This window comes from Zootermopsis nevadensis, unplaced genomic scaffold (genome assembly GCF_977971745.1).
Source record: "Zootermopsis nevadensis isolate Lab colony 2312 unplaced genomic scaffold, Znev_1.0 Znev_ptg000006l, whole genome shotgun sequence".
Taxonomy (NCBI): domain Eukaryota; kingdom Metazoa; phylum Arthropoda; class Insecta; order Blattodea; family Termopsidae; genus Zootermopsis; species Zootermopsis nevadensis.
This window is the reverse complement of record NW_028259138.1, coordinates 4,582,749-4,602,718: the sequence shown is the minus strand read 5'-3', so window position 1 is coordinate 4,602,718 and position 19,970 is coordinate 4,582,749. Positions and strand designations below refer to the sequence as shown.

The 19,970-nt window shown below is 35.4% G+C and overlaps 1 protein-coding gene across 1 annotated transcript in view; it reads left to right on the top strand.

Moving 5' to 3' along the window:
* TBPH (TAR DNA-binding protein-43 homolog) overlaps positions 1–18,211 on the top strand; it is a 40,266-nt gene extending 22,055 nt beyond the window's left edge. The window contains exon 4 of the mRNA XM_022059252.2: positions 14,599–18,211. Within this exon, the coding sequence (XP_021914944.1) occupies positions 14,599–15,546 (948 nt within the window). The 3' untranslated portion in view covers positions 15,547–18,211. The remainder of the gene's footprint in view (positions 1–14,598) is intronic.
* The last annotated feature ends 1,759 nt before the right edge of the window (positions 18,212–19,970 follow it).

Sequence of the window (19,970 nt, the reverse complement as noted above, 5' to 3'; positions counted from 1 at the left end):
TTGCTTACTGATTTGTGTTTGTCAGCTGTTGGCATTCTCTGTTGAAGTACTCCTACAAAGAACACATTACTTTTGAGAATGTCAAAAATTTTATTGGCAGTGTCTGGATTCACCTGTACCAAATATACTATTTGTTTTAAAGTTATGCCAAGAGTTGTAGCAAACTGTCATTTTTTATCATCACCCAAAACTTGTGGTAATGACAGAAGATCTTGATTACATCCAAAGGAGGCTTGAATTGAGTCCAAGAAAATGTCACCATATTGAGTCCATTCACTGAAGTGTACAAACTCAGAGCCCAGGATATCAATGGTGGTCTTCAGTCTGCAGATCCAGTTTCAAGAAATGTTTGTAATTGGAGTATTATAAGAATTAGAAATATTCAGAAGTACAAGATTTAAGGAACTACCATACTGAACCCCTCATCTGGAAAGCATGGGAACTAAGGCTTTTTAGATTTTAGAATTTTCTGGGGTTTGGATTTCTATGCAGATGAATTTTAATACAGACAAAATAAAAATTCTGTTTTCAGATGATTCCAAACTCCATTTTACAATCCAAAAGTACCTCCTGACTTACACAGTGCAACAAAAAATTAATAAGACAAATAAAGTAAAGCATCTGAGAACAGATTTAATAACCGTTTCCCCCAAAATAGTCCCCGAGGGACCGAATACACTTAGTACAGAATTCATATAACTTTGGAAAGCCTGCAAACTCGGCTTCTGTGATGGTATTCACTTTTGCCGTCACATTCTTCTGAATGTCATTGATCGTACCAAATCGGCGACGGTTCAATCTCAGTTTCAAACTGGAAAACAGAAAAAAGGTCTGGTGGAGCCAGGTTGGGTGTATACGGAGGGTGACTTAGTACAGCAGCCCCATTTTTTGGCCACAAATGCACTTACGTTGATCGGTGTGTGAGCAGGCACATTGTTATGCAAAAGTCGCCAACCAGAATGTTGCAAATCTGGCCTCACACTTCATTCTCGCCAACAAATGTTTCAGTACCTCAAGGTAGTACTCGCAATCGACTGTCCTTGAGGCACAAATTCCTTATAGATATATCTTTGGAATCTAATAATGTGATCAGGAGGTTTTGATGCGTGATTTTTGGAAATGCACCGTTTTTGGTCTTGGTGAACTCTGCGGTTATCATTCTGCACTTTGTCTTTGGTCTCAGGATCATACTGGAAACACTATGACTCATCCGTAGTAATGACGATGTGTAGAAAAGCAGGTTCACCGTCAGCTGTTTACACAAAATTTTTGCTGGCATCCTCATCACGCAAAGGGAGTGGTATAAATTTCGCACAAAATTTCGTTTTACCCAAGTCTGTGATAATTATGGGATCTTGTCGATTCCTTATTCACATTTAGTTCATTTGCCATCATCCTGAGTGTCAATCGGTGGTATCTTGTGAATAAATTTGCTCACTTTGTCTACTAAGTTGAGGTTGGAGGTCGTTTTCGGTCTTCCACTTCGGAGGATTATTTTAGAAATGCTTAAACCATCGGAATGTTGTGCTCGGGACAGACCCTCATCCCCGTAAGCTGTTCGTAACATTGCATGCGTGTCAGTGGGGCTTTTCCACAGCTTTCACAAAGCTTGTTGTTGACACTTCATTCCATTGTGCTGTTTCTGACGACGCAGTAATACACAATGCACAAAGTACGTCCACTCCAAACAACGCAGTGCCAAAGCCAAGTTGACACTTCAGTGCATCTATAGCAGCTTCTTGCAGAACAATGTATTATACAAACTTGTATTTTATTTTATTTATTTATCAAATTTGTTAGCTGTGTGTAGTAGTCTTGATTTTATGTTATGTAGGTGTGTTCACAGTTTGTATCAATCAATCTTCTTAATTTTTTACATATTCCACCAATTTAATAATTCTTCTATGTAGGCTTCTTCCACCTGCATCAGTCCTCTTCATCTTTCTTTTCTGAGAACATATAAGCAATGAATATCTGCTCTTGGGTGATGCTGTCTATGGATGGTTAGAATTTTTATTGTTTTTCAATCCAGTGTTTGTGTTTCTTGTTGATGCTAGTTAATTATTCTGAAATTATGTCTTAGCACTGGCATTGTCAATGATCCAATTGCTTGCATTTCATTTTTTCCACTCAACTCAGTGTTCAGAATGAATCAGTCTCCTTACACATTCTTTCTTAAACTTTGCTTTCTAATTTTTATGTCCATATTATGGTTCTCTTCTACGTCCAAATACTTCACATGCTTTCATTAGTTCCAGTTCTTTAATTCCATTTTCCATTGTGTTTTGTGTGTGCTGTTTTCTATTAACTGTGCAATTTTTCTAACCCAAACTTCATTTTATGTCATTCTGGTTTGTTTTGTACACAATTTCTCCAAAGATAACTTGCAAAAATTAACAGTTTTACTGTTCACTCCTTTCAGTTTTCTTTTCTCTCCAGCTATTGTGGAACAATTGTTATTATGTATCATTATCATCTTCATGATAGTGAAATATAGGAGGCTGTAATGGGCTGGATGTGTAGCTAAGATGTGAGGTGAGGAATACATACAAAATTACAGTGGGTACACCACTTGGAAAGTGACCTTTTGGAGGCTGAAAAGAAGATAGAAGAATTAGGTGAAGATAGATCTTTGGGCAGTGGGGTGTGAGGGTCAGTGGAACAGATTATTTTAATTTGTGTGCTTTTTAGTGTAAAAGTAGTATGGTACAGATAATGGAGGAAGCTTGGTTTTATTTAAATGTTGTGTTACCTGGCATCACACCACTGAGACGGTGAAAGTTCTCATCTTATTTGCCAGGGTTTATTACAGAATAGTGATGCGTTATCTCCTGTGTCAGAAGAATTACAGGCCATATATTTCATGCCACACAATGATATGTGAGGAAAATTTATGAGTCCTTTAAACAGTTAACTGTAGAAGATAAGAGATTTTCATATTTTAGTAGGATAATATATTATTATAAACAAAAGAAATCCAATATAGGTTCTGCATTACTACTTCGGATAACATTCACTATTAAAGTTGGTTTTGACATTTTGATGGTGGTGAGTTCAATGGTGGCTGTCTACTATTATTGAAGTTGTTTTTTGTGTATTTGGTTTTTACATTTTGATAACTGACATGAAAATTCACAGAATTGTTCATATTCATTGTATATCTTAAAAGGGTTAGTTGTGGTTATTAACTACAGTTTTTCAAATTTGTCACCAAATTGTGAAATGAGTTTTAATTGTGTTGCCCCATTCTTAAATGAATATTGGAATCACAATTTTCAACATGTAAATTTATGGTAAGTGTGTGTGTGTGTGTGTTTTTGGCACAGTGTGTTAAATTTTGTGTATGCTGGTTGAACTTTTCCTGACTGCAGCCCCCGATATAAGTTAGTCAAATCACTTTAAATCACAGAAGATAGCGCTAATGAAATGTAGTTAACCAGAGAGTTCATTAAGTTTGACTGTACATTGTGGTGTGACCAAAAACAGGAAACTCCTGATTATCCAGGCTAATGACGGTGAAAAGACACATGAAAATCGAAAAAGATGGATAATCCCAAATACTTTGGTGCATTCACATAACTTCTCAAATTACTATACATTTTGCACAATTGAAGTACAGATTTCACTCATATCCTTCACTTTTGTTTTGCTGCATAGACCATTGTTCAGGTCTGTTATGTCCTGGAAGTCCTGTTCACATTCATCATTCTGTCTTTACTCATTCTCTAACAAATCAGTGACTGTGTTAATCAGAATAAAGGTCATAATCTTGGTAAGTCCAGCAGACGATTATATGTCATATTATTAATTAACTGAATTAAGTTTTGTCTTTGATATGTAGTGTAATCACTAAAATAGAAATATTTATTTTCTCATTTACTTACAGTTGTTTATTTAAAAGTGAGTACTACTTATGCACAAATGTGGGATGTCAGCATTTGATGTTGGCTGTTTAGCTGAGTATGCTGCAGAACCATCAGTGGGCCACACCAGGCACATTCCCCATTGTTTATTTTGATACACAAACAGTTCCGAAAGTTTCTTTGCTTATTGCGCTTACAGTCTAGCTACGAAATTTGAAACTTTTTCCTTTCGTGTCATTTTTATTGCCTCAGATATGAAGACAGTTTGATTTGATTTATAATGTTTTTTAGTATTTTAATTTCCTTCTTATTAACTGTGACATATTCTTGCTTTGTCATAATATTTTTATGTATCTAGAATTGTTTTGTGTAGGCATCATCTGGGTATCTCTCTTGATATTTGTCACATTTCTTGTTTCTGCGTTGTATAATGTTTATTGAACATGGGGAACCATACAGTTAAGTTTAACTCTTTAAGTGCCAGTTTACAAAAGATTTAACACAGATTAAAATTTTAATAAAATTTATATCTGAATCATATGCCTTGGTTTTTAATTTTCTTCATGCTGTCTGGCATAGTTTCTTTTTCGCTACCACAGAGTATACATTCATGTAAATAGTACAAAATGGCAAACATGTCAGGCATGGAGGACTGATAAATGTGGGCACTTTATGCTTTTTTTCTGTGTGCAGTCAAACTTGATACTGTAAGAGCCATGTTACTTTTTTAAATTTGTGCAGTGATATCGGAGTTCTGATGTAATTAACTCTGTGTGAACACAAAGAACTGTTTCTGCACAAATTTATCTGGATTACCTCACAAAAGGTAAGACACTGTTCATTCATACATGTTGTTGCAAGGCCCCACCCCACCTGCTACAACACCACAGCTGTCCTTGTGTTACATATCAACTTACCTGCAAGCCACCTTTATGCTGGCATATTTCCATTCTTTCTGTCCAGCTTCCTTATTGTGTCACCAGGAAACATTGTATCTACAGTGTCAGAAACTTAATTATTTTGAAGTAGCAGGCAACAAGTGAGTGTTCTTATGTGAAGTATGAAGACAGCACCAAAGGAGTGTGGAATGCAGAACTGCAGAGCCATGAACAGTTTAGTTAAGACATAAGCAGAGAACAGTTAAATGAAGTGAACCAGGACAGTGATCATTTGTCTGTCAGATATCAGTCCAAGGATCTTATTGTAGTAGTGTCAGATAAATCTATTCTGTGTTAAGAACTCATGATTTAATCACCCATAACTCTTTTATGGCCAAGAATACGAGATATACACTAGAGAAAATTTTTAGGGCCCCTACAAAGTATACTTATATAGTGGAATTGAATTGTATATAAATCGAGCATTTCAATTTATCTGGCATACACTATTCCCAGGATAAAATGTTCATGCATTATTTAAATTTGGGTTTTGTAGAAGTTCTGTTAGTACTGGTAACCCTCGATTTACGACGGGGATGCGTTCCTGGACGAACCGGCATAAAAAGAATCGGCGTAAATTGAAACTCTTTTTATAATGTAAATCAATGGGAAGTCAATGACGTGCGTTCCCGGCACCCAAACATTGACGAGTAATATAATGGCATTACATTTAAAGTTCTGAAATAACGTAAATAAAGTAAAGGGAATTTAAAAAATATATTTTATACACTTACAATCGGCAATTCGTTGGTCCCCGCGATTGACTGCGATTATTTCATGTGATTCATGTGTACAGTCATCTCTGCTGTTATGCGATAGCTTCATTCATGTAAGATGCCAATCTATAGAAAATCGCGTAGTGAAAATAATCGCGGTACCCCCGCAGAGATTATATTAGCCCTTTGAAAGTTTAAAGCGCCAGAAATGAAACTGCATAAGAACAAACTCACATATGCAAAAGTTTGCATTTCACAAACAGCTTTTACCGATTCATCAATCTCATTGGAGAAAATTCGCGTTAACGAAACATACGTAATTGCAGAGGTGACTGTATTTATAATTTTTATTCAAAATCAGCCATGTAAGAATTACGATTTAGTGTAAGAATCAGTACGAGAAACATTGTAAAACGTTATAAATAATAGTAAAAATAAAAATTCTTCACTTTTTGACTTCCTGGTTTCAAAATCGGCGTTATTCTGAACCGGCGCAAATCGAGGGTTACCTGTATTTTTTTTTTGCCAAAATAATGAATATGTGTGGAGGTAACCAGAAGACTGGTGCAGTATTGATGTTTATGTAATTTCCTGCTTTTGATGTGTCATTCAAGACCTGCATTGATTCATCAGCATATGATTCAAAATGTTTAAATAAATGAAATCTATGTATTAGTTGAAAATACTGAAACAAGACAAGATTTTAAGCTAGAAGAGACTTTTCTTTTAGTAGAAATAGAAATCTGGGAATTCTGGTTAGAACTCAGGCCTGTTTTTCCTGTTGTACAAATATCCACAAATCTTGTGTTGTTAATGTTATATTTAAGTGATTAAATTTATTATCCAACAATAAAAAGCGGTTTTACTGCTGTTTAGCTCGCTTGACTTACGTAGTTATCGGAACAAATTCTATGCAATTATGTTTTTATTGTTTACAGTTGTAAATATTTTACACATTGTTGTCATTTCCTTTTTGAAAACAACTATAATGTACCAATTTTCTGTACATTAAATTTGTCAGATATAACTATAAAATTTTACACCATTGCCATGTTTGTAATCACTTATTTGTAAACAAAATTCATACTTGTGTCACCAGTTATTCATTAGTTATCGCATCATACTGTATGCTAAATTATAATTTTGCATAACCACCATATTGTTTTGCATGCTATAGAGAAACTGCCTTCACAAATTTTGTATAAGTTTTATATGTTATCATACATAATTTTATGATCCTATATTAACTGTTTCACCATTATGGACAAAAGCGTTTCACAAGGTTTGTAGAATGCAGTAATATTGATCTTTGTTGGCTTTCAGTTAATATGTAGTTTAGGGTGATCATAACAGAATGCAGTCAGTCATATGTTTTATTTTAAGTGCAAGAATGTGATATGAAATGTGTGGGCAGGATATATTGTATGATGATCAAAACACTTACAGTAGGATGATTATTGGCTATTGACACATTCTCATTAATGCTGAAAGAGTAAAGAGGTGGTATTGTCAAATGTGGGTCTGTCATGTTGTTATTACTGATTGTAGTAAATCTACTTATCGCCTGTGTGTTACTGCTCGTGTGGTCCAGCTAGCCATACATCACAGTAGTGTGCTGCTAAGCCATTAATCCAAGAGTTAACGTCTGTCTAGGGGTCCCATAGTGTTAGAGTTATATACCTGGTCCCATACAGTAAGGGTTAAAACAAGACAGACAAGGTAGACAAGTCAGTAATGTAGGGGTTAGTGTTAATGTGAATATTACATTTGCAAGATTGAGTCCTGATATAACATGTTCGTTTTTAAATACATATGTTGTATTTGCACAAATACTCCATGATTTTGAGTCCTTCCTTAGAAGCTAACAGTCACTCAAGACGTTCTCAACATTTTATGAACCAGAAGGTTCATTACCATGTTTACAAGAGCCCGCCAATGGTCCCTATCCTGAGCCAAATTAATCCAGGATGGAACCTTTAAATCAAAATGCTTGTAAACAACACATGGAAGAATGGCAGAAATGTGTGCTTTGCTTACATTTCTATCCTTGCAAATCAGCACAAATAATAGTGATAATGTTAATGATAAACTGACATTTACTTTTTGCACAGGAGGATTTGAGATTTTTGCTCATTAACAAAAAGCTGTTGGACTGGATATGTTTTACAGACAACAAACATACATTATGATTTATGATTTTTAGAAGCTTTATAGTTCAGTATCCATTTCCAGTTAATCTTGGTATGAGTTCTGCATTAACATTTTTTAACATGGTTTAAATAGGTATTTTTGTGAGTGCAACATATGCATTTACAGAAAGACTTGAACTTGCAAGTGTAGTCTTTGCATCAACATTGGACCCCTACCTTTCTGACTTTTCTACCAGGGAATGTGGTTGGACAAGCACAGTAGAGTCTTCACCTCCATTTAGTTGTGGGATTTTGTCACACATCTCATAAAAGTCATAGACATCAATTTGTGTTTTTCATCAAAATAGAAATATTGATGTCTTTGTTTAATAGACATTTACTACTATTACTACCAGTGGCTCTTGGCCGCCTCCTTTCAGAGGTTTCTTAGTCTTTTGAAGTGTGCATTTGTGAGTAGTGAGTGACCAGCCTACTGATTCTGCCAGTTTCTACTCAATCCTGATTTGACTGCCAGAGCCATCTAGCAGTGAATCAGGAGACTTGGGTGAGAAATGGCCACTGAATTTTGCGTACATAAGGTTCTTTTACATGCTGTAAATCTGCGACATGGGACCACCGGCTTTACTTCCCCTCCGAGAGAAGTTGTGCTATGGATTTTTATCACCCTTAAAAATCCATCGACTTTGGCCAGGTTTAAACCCGCGAACCTTGGGTTCAGTGGCGAGCACGTTAACCAGTAGTCTACTGAAGGCAACTTAATAGACATTTGGCATAAATAATTGCAATTAATGGGAGGTAGATAAATGCCATATGTGACCAATGCAAGAGATCAAAACTGATTTGAATTATGATTTCAGCTGTATGCTTATGTCAGTTCCAGTTTTGATTTGGACAGTTTTAAGCACTTGTTTTTTGTTGCACAGAGTGTGCATCGTACATGTGTTGCAAGAGTTTGTCGGTTTCTTCTAATTTTACCAGTGTTTTCCATTTCTGTATGAGCATTGTAAATCCATATGCACTGAAGTTCTTAAAGATCTCTGCAGCAGTTAATAAAAGACATGATGTTGCAGCTGATTATTGAGTTCAACACTGCTGAACTCTTGTACACCACTTCAGTGTTCCAAAAAGACAGAAATTGTTGAATGTTAAAAGTGGACAATGATGGATTTTCTGAAGCACTTTTCCTCAAGAACTTCAATCTTTATTGCATGGGAATAGGGGATTTTAACCCCATACTTTGTGACCACTAGTTGATTTTATTTTATTTTTATTTCATTGTTATGCTGCTGCAGTGATGGCAGGTTGGACTGCATAAGACCTAGCATGTGTTTAGTAAATTAGTAGTTTAATCATTTTTGGACTTTGTGTGACTGGGTATTTATCTTGCTGAGGGGCTGCTTTTTATACTAAAATTTGCCTCTTCTTGCAAATGGTTTTTATTCACATTCCTTTAATAACAATAAATGAATTTCCACATTGTAGAGAATCAACATGACTGATGTAGATAGTATACATGAAGACAGTTGCCATATATTTGCTCACTCTTGAATTTATTTGGTGAAGACAAACTTGCATGCTTTCGTTGCCTTCTGATTAGGTACTGGTGTGTCCAGGTTTTGTCACAAGTCCTTTCAGTGAAGTCACTTTTCAGTACCTTATAGTCCTGCAGACTTTCTGGCCCATACCCAGCTGTTTTGACACCAGTCTGGCAAACACTTTTCCAGCCTATATATCACACAGGCTGAAGCCAGCATTCTGTTCATCAACTTCCAAAAGGAAAATGAAATTCATAAACAGTTTCTGGTAATGTTCAGCTACTATTGTTTCACTGAAGAAAATGGAGCAATTACCATATGCTGAGAGACAGCACATAATACTTTGACTTTTAAGGAGTGAAACAGTGTTTATTGGAGGTATGCAGAATTTCAGCACTTCATATTCTGCTTTTTTGGCTCTTAACATATACACTTAGGTGGAACCATACTATAGGAAACTTTATTTAAATGTTTGTACCTCCTTGAATGAAGTTTGTAAACCATTTGCAGTACTGAAGTCATTTTTCCTTATCAAGTTCCTTAAGTTTGTGCATGACGTACAGAATATGGATGAAGTTTTAAAATATTTATAGCCTTATGTTTACTTTCATTGGATAATCCATTTTGAAGAGAATGTTTTCTCTGTGACTTTTGTGGAGGACATAATGAAGTTTGACAGATTAAATCCAAATTATTGTCATTTAACACCTAAGGTCAACCAGAACAATTTATGTCCTGCACACTTTTTATGTCACAGAAACATTTAAACCTTAAAATTAGTTTATTTTGCTTACTTCCATCATGTCATATGGAATCATTTTCTGGGGAAATTCAATGGACAGCGAAAAAGTATTTTCCACTCAGAAGAGGATCATTAGAATAATGGCAGGCACTAAAAGGATAGACTCTTGTAGGGAATGATTTAAGAAGTTTATTATTCTTCCACTACCCAGTGAATTCTTGCTCTCACTATTATCATTTGTAGTGCATAACGTGAAAAAATTTCGAACAAATACAGAGATCCACAATATAAGATACAACCTTCATGTGCCATTTTCTAACCTCAGTAAATGTCAAAAAGGAGTTTGCTATACTGGAATTAAGTTATTTAGTAATCTTCCACCTACTACAAAAAGTTTAAACCGCAATATAAAGATGTTTAAGCCAGCGTTAAAAGAGAATCTCCTATCTCACTCCTTCTACTCAGTAGAAAAATTTATAAATACATTTAAGTAATAATGGTGATGGTTCTCATAATAGTTATTTTGCTGTAATACTGTAGTTCCAAAAGTCTGTAAATAGCTGTAATATCTTTGTATTTATATTCCTACTAGAAACAAATATTGTATTTGTGCTATGACCTGTTTTACATCCTTGGCTTAGGCCTATAAAGGATCTATGGATTGTAAATAAATTCTATTCTATTCTAACCAGATGGTAAATTGTTGATTTCTTTGACACAAGAGAATTGGTTAATGTATCCCTGAACTCATTCTGGTGAGTTAAGTTAAAATGACATGCCAGGTAGTGTTCAGTAATTAGCACTTGTGAAGAAGACATGCTTGCACTTTGACTCTTTGAAGATGACTGACACACTGGTATGACCTACATGGGCTCTTGTATAGTTAGTGATATTGTGTGTTTATTAATCCAATCAAATTGTATTGAATTGCATCCATCAGTAAATATTTTAATATGTTGCATGACTTTTCAATCATTCTGTAGAAGAAACATGTTGTAGTTGGATTCATACTTGTCCAGGATTCTCAGTATTTGTGGATGCCAATTTGCAGTGTCTGATCTCATTTCTGCTCATTTCTCAACTAGTGTATGATGTTTTCTTTACTACTTTGATTCTTGATCAGAGCTTGTCTTTATGTTGATTGCTCTGTCCCTTTACAGGTCACCTAACTTATCTGAGTAGAAAATAATATTTTGAGTTGAACTGTATGATTTTATTATGTTTGGCAGCAGCATAGTTTCAGCAGTTAATAATTTTTATTTCTTGAAATGAATTTGTCAATTCTTGCCAGGTCTGGCTTGTCCTAATTATAACTCATCAGTCATAGCATTTTGTTTATAATTTTAGATTTACAATCATGTGATGTCTGACAAATGACAGATAGGCTGATTCTGTAAAAAATGTGTGTGTGTGTAATGACTGCTAAAATGTAATGAATACAGCTGTCTTCAGAGTACTTACCTTCTGACTTTGTACTGGATATCTTTTTCCAAAAGTACTTTTGCTTCATGTCATCACATTGCTCTGAGTGTGTGTAGTTCAAACTAAGTTCATTTCAAGAAGACTTAGTTTGGAAACTTTAAGAAGTTACATGGAGCCAGATGAGGTAAGTGTGGCAGATATTTTAGCACCAGTATTTGAATTTAGGCCAAGAATAGTTTTACCAAAGTGTTGTATGGGAAGTGTAAAGATTCACATACCGTTTTTCGGTTCAGATATTTGGTCTTTTTGATGAATGTAAGTATTATGAACTATAAAGTAGAATGTTTGGTTGTCTGTTTTGATGGAACATATTTATATGTGTAATTTTTTGACACAAAAAAGCAGATGGGGATTTTGACATTCATGCTTGTTCTGTACTTCAGAGACTCTGAACTTTTTCATTGGAGAATGGTGTTTTGTTTCTAGGTTGTACGGGAAGACCCAAGATTCTTCACTATTTTTTCCAAAATGCCAAGTTCTTTTTAGTTTTGCCTAAAATTCTGAGCATATTTTTTTCTCTCTCTTATTCTTTGCTTGTTACTTAGAATTTTTGTTACTATTTTGCAACAAACTTTCTTCATGATCAGATTTTGTCAGAAACAATATCGCAGATTCTGGGGTCATGTTCATGTCTGCTGTTTTCTTAAAAGTGACAAGCAAGCAAGATGCTGTGCCAGTAAAACACTCACTACAAATTTAACATGGTTAAACTTCAGAATTGAAATAGTGTCTTTAAGAGGTTAAATCAAGGCTCAGAATTACATTGATCTTGCTAACCATACACTGGTCTTTTAAATTGTAGGTGTACAAATACAACTGTAGTTTCAGTACTGTCTCTAATTGTTAATGTTTCCTGTTATTTGTAATTCAAGCCATTCTTCATTGGTACATTTTTAATTTCCCATCATTATTAAAGGTATATTTGCAAATCTCCAGAGTGCCTGTTAAAGTTGCTCCATTAATCTTTGTGTTTGTATGCATGAAACAACCTGGGAACAGATTAACCAATTTTCATTATATTTAATATTTATGAATTCTATGAAAAATTGTCAAGCCATTTCAATTTTTATTTAGGTTCTACAATCTAATGGCCTCTTTACACAAGGTCCTAATAACATAATCTTATTGTAGGTCACTGTAAATGCCTTGATCAGGTTTAGACTGCAGTGAAATTGTTTTCTGTTAATTTAGTATTGTATTACAGTTGATTTGTATATAAAACAAGTGTCTGTATAATTTTATTTTAGTGTGTACTAGAGGCTAGTAGACAGGTGGGGCTAGAAGTGAATTCAGAAAAAACTAAGTACATGTTAGTATCTTGTCATCGGAAGACAGGCGGGCAAAATTATCTTAGGGTAGCTAATAAGTCCTTTGAAAGGGTTACAAAATTCAAATATCTGGGAACAACAATAACAAATCAAAATGACACACATGAGGAAGTTAGGAGGAGATTAAATTCTGGAAATGCTTGCTATTTCTCAGTTCAAAATATTTTGTCTTCCCGTCTGATTTCTAAGAACCTTAAAATTAAAGTGTACAAAACAATAATCTTGCCTGTTGTTTTGTATGGGTGCGAAACATGGACTCTCACTCAGAGGGAGGAACACAGATTGCAGGTGTTTGAGAACAGGGTGTTGAGGAGGATATTTGGGCCTAAGAGGGAAGACGATGGGGCGTGGAGAAAACTACATAACGATGAGCTTAAAAATCTGTACTCCTGCCCCAGTATTGTCAGGGTGATTAAGTCTAGAAGAATTAGATGGGCTGGGCATGTAGCGCGCATGATGGGACAAGAGGTGTGCACCGGGTACTGGTTGGGAAACCTGAAGGGAAGAGACCACTGGGGAGACCTAGACGTAGATGGGAGTATAATCTCAGGCGGGATCTATGGGAGATAGGAAGCGAAGGAAACTGGATTTTGTTGGCCCAGGACAGGGTCTGGTGGAGGGCTTTGGTTAATTCGGTGATGAATCTTCGGGTTCGGTAAGCCATCTAGTTAGTTGGTGTATAATAACAATCAACACAGTCGTAGTATTGATTACTTATTAATTCAGTTTGTCATTTTAATTTATTCAGTTGTTTATTATTAGAGTGCTGCATCAACAGCCAGATGGCCAATTACAGATACAGCACAAAGAAAATAAAGTAAATACAATAATCATAATAATAAAGTTCCTATGACTACAATTATAATGTTCTTGTAATTTGAAGAGCATGTCATTTTTAGGAGAGATTTCAGGTTTTCGTGGCAACAATTATGAAAATGGCTGTCTTCTGGGATGTTATGTTGTGTAGTCTGGAAGATACTGCTTAATGTTTAGGCATGCTTACTACCTCCATCTTCAGGGTCTTGATGTTGGAGACAGTAAGCAGCTCTGAAATATCAGTCATTGTCCACCAGACTACAGGGTGTCATTACAGAAGACAACCAGCCATCTTTATGTCAATTATAATTCCTTCTGCCAAATGTGCCTATTAAGTGAACATTGTATACTTTTATGATTTTGTCTGCAAAATAAAAATAATATGTATGCTTATAAACAAGAATAGAGTGTGTGTATATTTTAAGATGTAAACATTATATGTTCTCTTATTGGGACATGTGGTTACATCTTTTCTCTTTAATAACTGAATTCTGTACAATACCAGTGTTGTTAAAAAGTGTTTCTGCTCAGAGGTGTTGGTGATTAGAAAGCTGTTATAATTAGTCTGGAAGAATATGTTTTAATATTTACCATGTTGGGTGAGGTGACCCACATGCAGTATACCAGTTGGACAAAGAATTATAAAATTCACATATCCATATGGAAATAATGAGTGAAGCTTGTCATGGACATGTTCAGTTTAATTTCAGTGAAGGGTTGTTTGGGATGGCATAAACATGTAGATGTTTTATAGATGGAAGTTATTGCCAAATTTAAATGTGACATGGAAAAACTATTCTTTTATTGTGGTTCTGTCTGTTACTCAGAAACTCAATTATATGTATATTCCTGTTTATAACTTTCTTACAGAATAATTTATTTTGACTTGTCTTAGTTTTGATGACAGATGTGTAAAGAAAAATAAATATTTCATTACTATACAGTATGCAGAAGCTAATTTTTATAATTAATGACAGTGGGACAGTGGTCATGTAGGAAATGATGTTTTTTGTCTGTCTGCTATACAGGAGGGCCAGATTCAACAGGTGCCATGCAAGGTGTTTGTGGGTCGATGCACAGAGGACATGCAATCTGAAGACTTGCGCGAGTATTTCTCCAAGTATGGTGAAGTCACAGATGTATTCATACCCAAGCCATTCCGAGCATTTGCATTTGTAACCTTCCTGGATCCAGAGATTGCCCAGGGTCTGTGTGGAGAGGACCACATCATCAAAGGTGTGTCAGTACATGTGAGTAATGCTGCCCCCAAGACTGATCCAAATGGACGGTCATATGGAGGTGGGGCAGGGGTGGGGGCTGGGGGACCCCGAGGAGGACCTGGTACTCGAGAGCCAAAAAACTTGGCAGGCCCCTTCGGTGGGGGGGCAGGTACAGCACATCATTATCACCACCAACATCATGGGGGTCCTGGGGGCAGCAACATGGGGGCTGGAGCAGGAGGCTGGAACCAGGGTGGTCCAGCTAATAGAGGGAACATTGATATGCCAAATCTCCAGGCACTGGGTATAACAGGTCAGCCTGGTGCTGCAGGAGGTGGTGGGGCACAGAACATGAACAATCCATTGGGTATGGGAACTTTGAACTTAGGAGCTCTGCCTATGAATCCTGCTCTTGTGGCTGCAGCATTAAATCAAGCAGGGTGGGGTCTTATTGGAAATTTGCAAGGGAATCAGGCACCAGGGGGTGGTGGTGATGGTGCTCCTCAGGGATTTGGCAATCCTGCTACGACTGCAGGTTTTGGTACAGCACCAGCAGGACCTCAACAAGGGGCAGCACCTCCTGCAGCAACAGGGCAGGCAGGGGGTGGGTTCCTTAGTTGGATGAATCAAGGGGCAGCAGGAGGGGCAGGTGATGCTGGTCAAGGCGCAGGCGCTCCAGGGTCAAATACACCACAGCAACCTGGTTCCTGGCCTCAGAGAGGAAGTAAGCAGGAGAGCTTCTTGAAATATGACTGAGTATGCTGATTGGAAGAAAAATTACAACTGTGCTCAATTGTCACTCACTCTTCCTGCCATTGTTTATTTGCAGACTTTGGAACAAAGTGAATATTCCATAAAATAGTAATTTCTAGGCTGATGAAACGAGCAGTAGTGAGTGAGTGAGTGAGTGAGTGAGTGATACAGTTGAACTTGGTTGTATATTGTATGTTTGACTTTTGAATGTGTTTTAAATCCAAAATGAAGAAACATACAAATAAGAACGACAGTCTGAAGTATAAAGCAAATGATTGATCCCCTTATTGTACTGCTGACAGTCAAAGTTCTGTGTGCATTTGTGTAGTGTGTGTGTTTGCTCACAGTTATGACGAAATTAATATATACCACAGACACAGTGATTATCTTACAATATTTCACTGACCAGTAATTTGATTAGGGTCAGTAAAAGGGTTATGTAGACATTTATTTAGTTCATTCTGTCAGGAATTTTGGACAGTAATGCTTCATGAAAGTATTATCATTTTGAAAAGTTTCAAATACCAGTATATTTCTCTCCTGTGTGTTTCTTTACCAGACGTAAGATATCATGTTAGACTATATCATCAGAAATGTTTTATGTGGTACAGACGTCAGGTGTGTGTGTGTGTGTGTGTGTGTCTATATATATATATATATATATATGTATATATATATATATACACACACACACATAGAATTATTTAATTGAATAATTTAAGTCTTATATATCTTTAAACACACAAGGATTTTGATTATGTATGCATATACCTGATTATTTTTAATATTATTACATTAGAATATGTATAAAATATAGTCTTTAAAATTATTACAAAATTCTTAGATAGAAGTATTGTATATCTGTAAAATTGAATCACAATTTTGGTATGTTTGAGGCATATTTACTCAGTTCTTGACCTTTCTCAATAAAGGAACCTTTCATTCATATTATGAATTTGCTTACAATGTTTGGTTTATACTTGTCACCACATAACTGTCCGGTTTATATTAGTAGGTTGTTGGACATTAACACTGTTTTTCAAATTTGTCTGGAGATGTCATGTGAAACAGACAGCTCATTTATCTGTTCTTTTTGTATGGGATGTTTGTATAGAGTGTGAAAATATCTACTTTTACTTAGATTGTTAATTGAAATATTGGAGAGATATGGATGCAGGTAAAATGTGCAAGAAGGGGTTTGTGAATGGTGTGCATTGTAATTTATAAACTAGTAAAAATGCTGCAAGTGTGGTTTAGAGTGATGGACGGTTGAGTGGTCGTTTGAAGGATTCCTGCTGTACTTCCATTTGGTACAGGGTATATTCAGATGCTATTATTACAGTGTTAGATTTGATTTGACTTGTTTAATCAGATATTGCTCATTTCATGGAAATAGCAAACATAAAAATGGAATCTTTTTATTAAAATTTTGTTGTTGTACTACTGTACTGACAGTTGTTTTATGTGACAGTGAAGATGAAAGTTGCATAAAAGCTGTAATTATAAATTATTTAGAAGTGTGAGTAGAAAGTATATGCTTAAATGACAGTAAAATTGCATATTAAAAATTTCCTTTTCTGTTGGAGCATTGTTTAATGGAATCCATGTGATATAGTTATTTAACATGACCTATTATGTTTGTCATGTTGTTCAAGTTCTGTAGAACTTTCCATTAGCTTTTGATGTTCTTAAATCCAGAGCTGTGACAGTTTTAATGTTGTGTTAGAGAATATCATTGAAAACTGACTGCTTCTATCATATGTTCACTTGAATCTCATATCCTCTTCCAGTTATAATTGACCATTAATATTAAATTTCCAGCTCTGCTTTTAGTTGTAGTTTTCAAATTGAGATTTAATATTAAATTGGTTAGCTGCACATTTAATTGTAATAGTCTCTTCATTTGACAGGAAGTTACTCTCATTTGCATTGTGTATGCAGAAGAACATTACCATATTGTTTCATGTTATACTAGAGCTTAATTTTATATGCTTTTTTGTCTTTTGTTTTAAGCTAAGTGCAAGCATAATTTTGTATTTTACATTTAATTACTCATTAGTAAATATAAATTGATGAAAATTTATATGATAGTTTTTCTATGCAGTTATGCACCACAGAAGTAGAATTTCTTTGAACAGCATTGTTAGAAGAAATAAAGAGTTTGAACACAGAAATTACAAAACATACTTGAAAACTGGATGTTTTTGTACTGAATGTATGCAGATTCCAGTGGTGTTGCAGGATGTTCCCTGTATCTAATGGAAGTGCACAAAATCTTATTTGTTTTTTATAATTAACACAGTGTGTTTATTTATAAACATATGTATTTCTCCCTTAAAAGTAATTCTTTGTTGTGTGATGTTTGCTTCTGATGCTTTCCTGTTGTTAGTGTATCTGAGTGTGCACACTGACATTTTCTGTATATGTACATGATTGGGAGGAATTGTTGCGTACACAAACTAAAATCGTACAAAGTTATTGTAAAGTTTATAAAGAAATGTGTGTTGATAGTTGAGAGTTAACTGGAAAGCAAGTGAGAAAGATGAAAGGAGGTTATGAAATCCTAGGTATCTCGTGTGTGATTTTGAAGTGAGGATCAGCTGTGTGTTTATAGAAAAATCTTAACCTAATACTGAAACCAAAAAATAAAACAGTTAAAGTATCTGTACTTTTGTCAGTTGTTTAAGATTATGAAATGACCTATTAAAGCATGATCATTGTAAGATGACTCTGCATAGAGTAGAATTAAGTAGTTTCTTTGTGCTGGACCACATATTTCAAATTTAATATACAGTATAAAATTTGATTTAAAATGTTTGGTGGGGCCAGATACTTAGTTATTATTGTATGACTTTCTCTTATGAAAATTGGGTGAAATTGTGAGAAAATATTCAAAATTTTATTTTGGTTAATATTTGACAGCAAGCAGAATTACAGTGCCCATGCATTCTTCTGCAGTGTTGAAGATGGACATTTATCTTTTCTGTACATATTCCATTGATTTATAATCAGCGTTACATCATGTCTGACATGTTTTTATCATAGATAGAAACCAGTGTGAGCTATATACCATCTTGAGTTACCTGTGTATCTTCCATGATTATGCTAATGAAATATCTGGATTTTATATATAATCTTCATAAGAGGCTTTCGTTGCGGTGTCTTTATTGCGTGTTTTGCATCCTTAGAGAGACAGTGAGTAAAATGACTAATATATCACTTCTAGTTCTAGATAACTGTTTTCTTTGTAGTGCTATAGAATCTAGTCATTCAGTAATGTCACTTTGCTATTAGGAATACATATGCAAGAAGAGAAGAAATAATATTGTATTTAATGTATAAAGTGACGCTTTTGCAGCGACTGAAGTTGATGAAAGACTCTCGGGTTACAAGCCACATCAGGTGGCTGAGTGGTGAATAGACCATATCTTCTGCCAACGTTTTGAGAGCAGAAATTGTTCTCAAAACAGCAGAAGATATCAGAATTGTATTTAGTTTGAAGGACCTGTATTTGCATATATAGGAGGCTATGGTTGACAAGAATCTGCATTAGCAATATTTGAACATATCAGTAAAGAATGTTCTGCACCAAACATGGAAGTCTCTGATTTTTATAAAGTATGAGAGCATGTTATCCAGAACAGTCTTAAGCAGATAAGATACACTGCTAATAATTTAATGACATTTTTGTCCCTTGTTTAAGAACCTATGCATGATTAAATGAAATGGTTACCCGTGGCACAGGGAAGTCTCGTAGAAGTGATATGTACTATGAACATGGGAACCAATAGGAGTGGGGACATGCCACAGCCTGGCCAGCAGGAGGAGGAAGGACATGAGACAGAGAGGTCTGAGGTATAAGCACTGCTTGGGGTCCAACAAGTGGATCACTGGACATTAGGGAGAGTGAAAATCAGGACTGGCTGGGGCCAGGTTTTGGTCCTGAAAAGAACAGTGTAGTGGCCGGTTCAGAACTAACAATGCTGTATTTGGTAATTTCTGTATCCTTCAAAAGAGTGAGTAAGGGGCTTCAGTGACCAGCTCAGGCAAAGGCCATGTTGTTCAGATGTAGCTCAATATCAATCTCTTCCCGGATTATCCGGATGCAGCACCCCTCTTTGTCCACTTCCAGTATTGGCACAAAAGCAGTAATGGCAGTAAAGTGAATTTGTTTAATTTTTTGGGTACATGTTTATTTATTGATGTATTAAAGCGTCATAGTGTTTGAATACTGTAGTAAGGATCTTGAGGATAAAAAAGAAGGCAAAGTTGTGGAGTATGCATCTGTACTTGACAAATTCTGTATTAGTACTGTTTTCTAAAGTTTCGTATTTACAATGATCACAATTTGTGGAGTAAAATACATACCAATTTTCATATACAAAATTCCAGTTACTTTTGGTTTTTTCTTAACATATTTTCTGCTC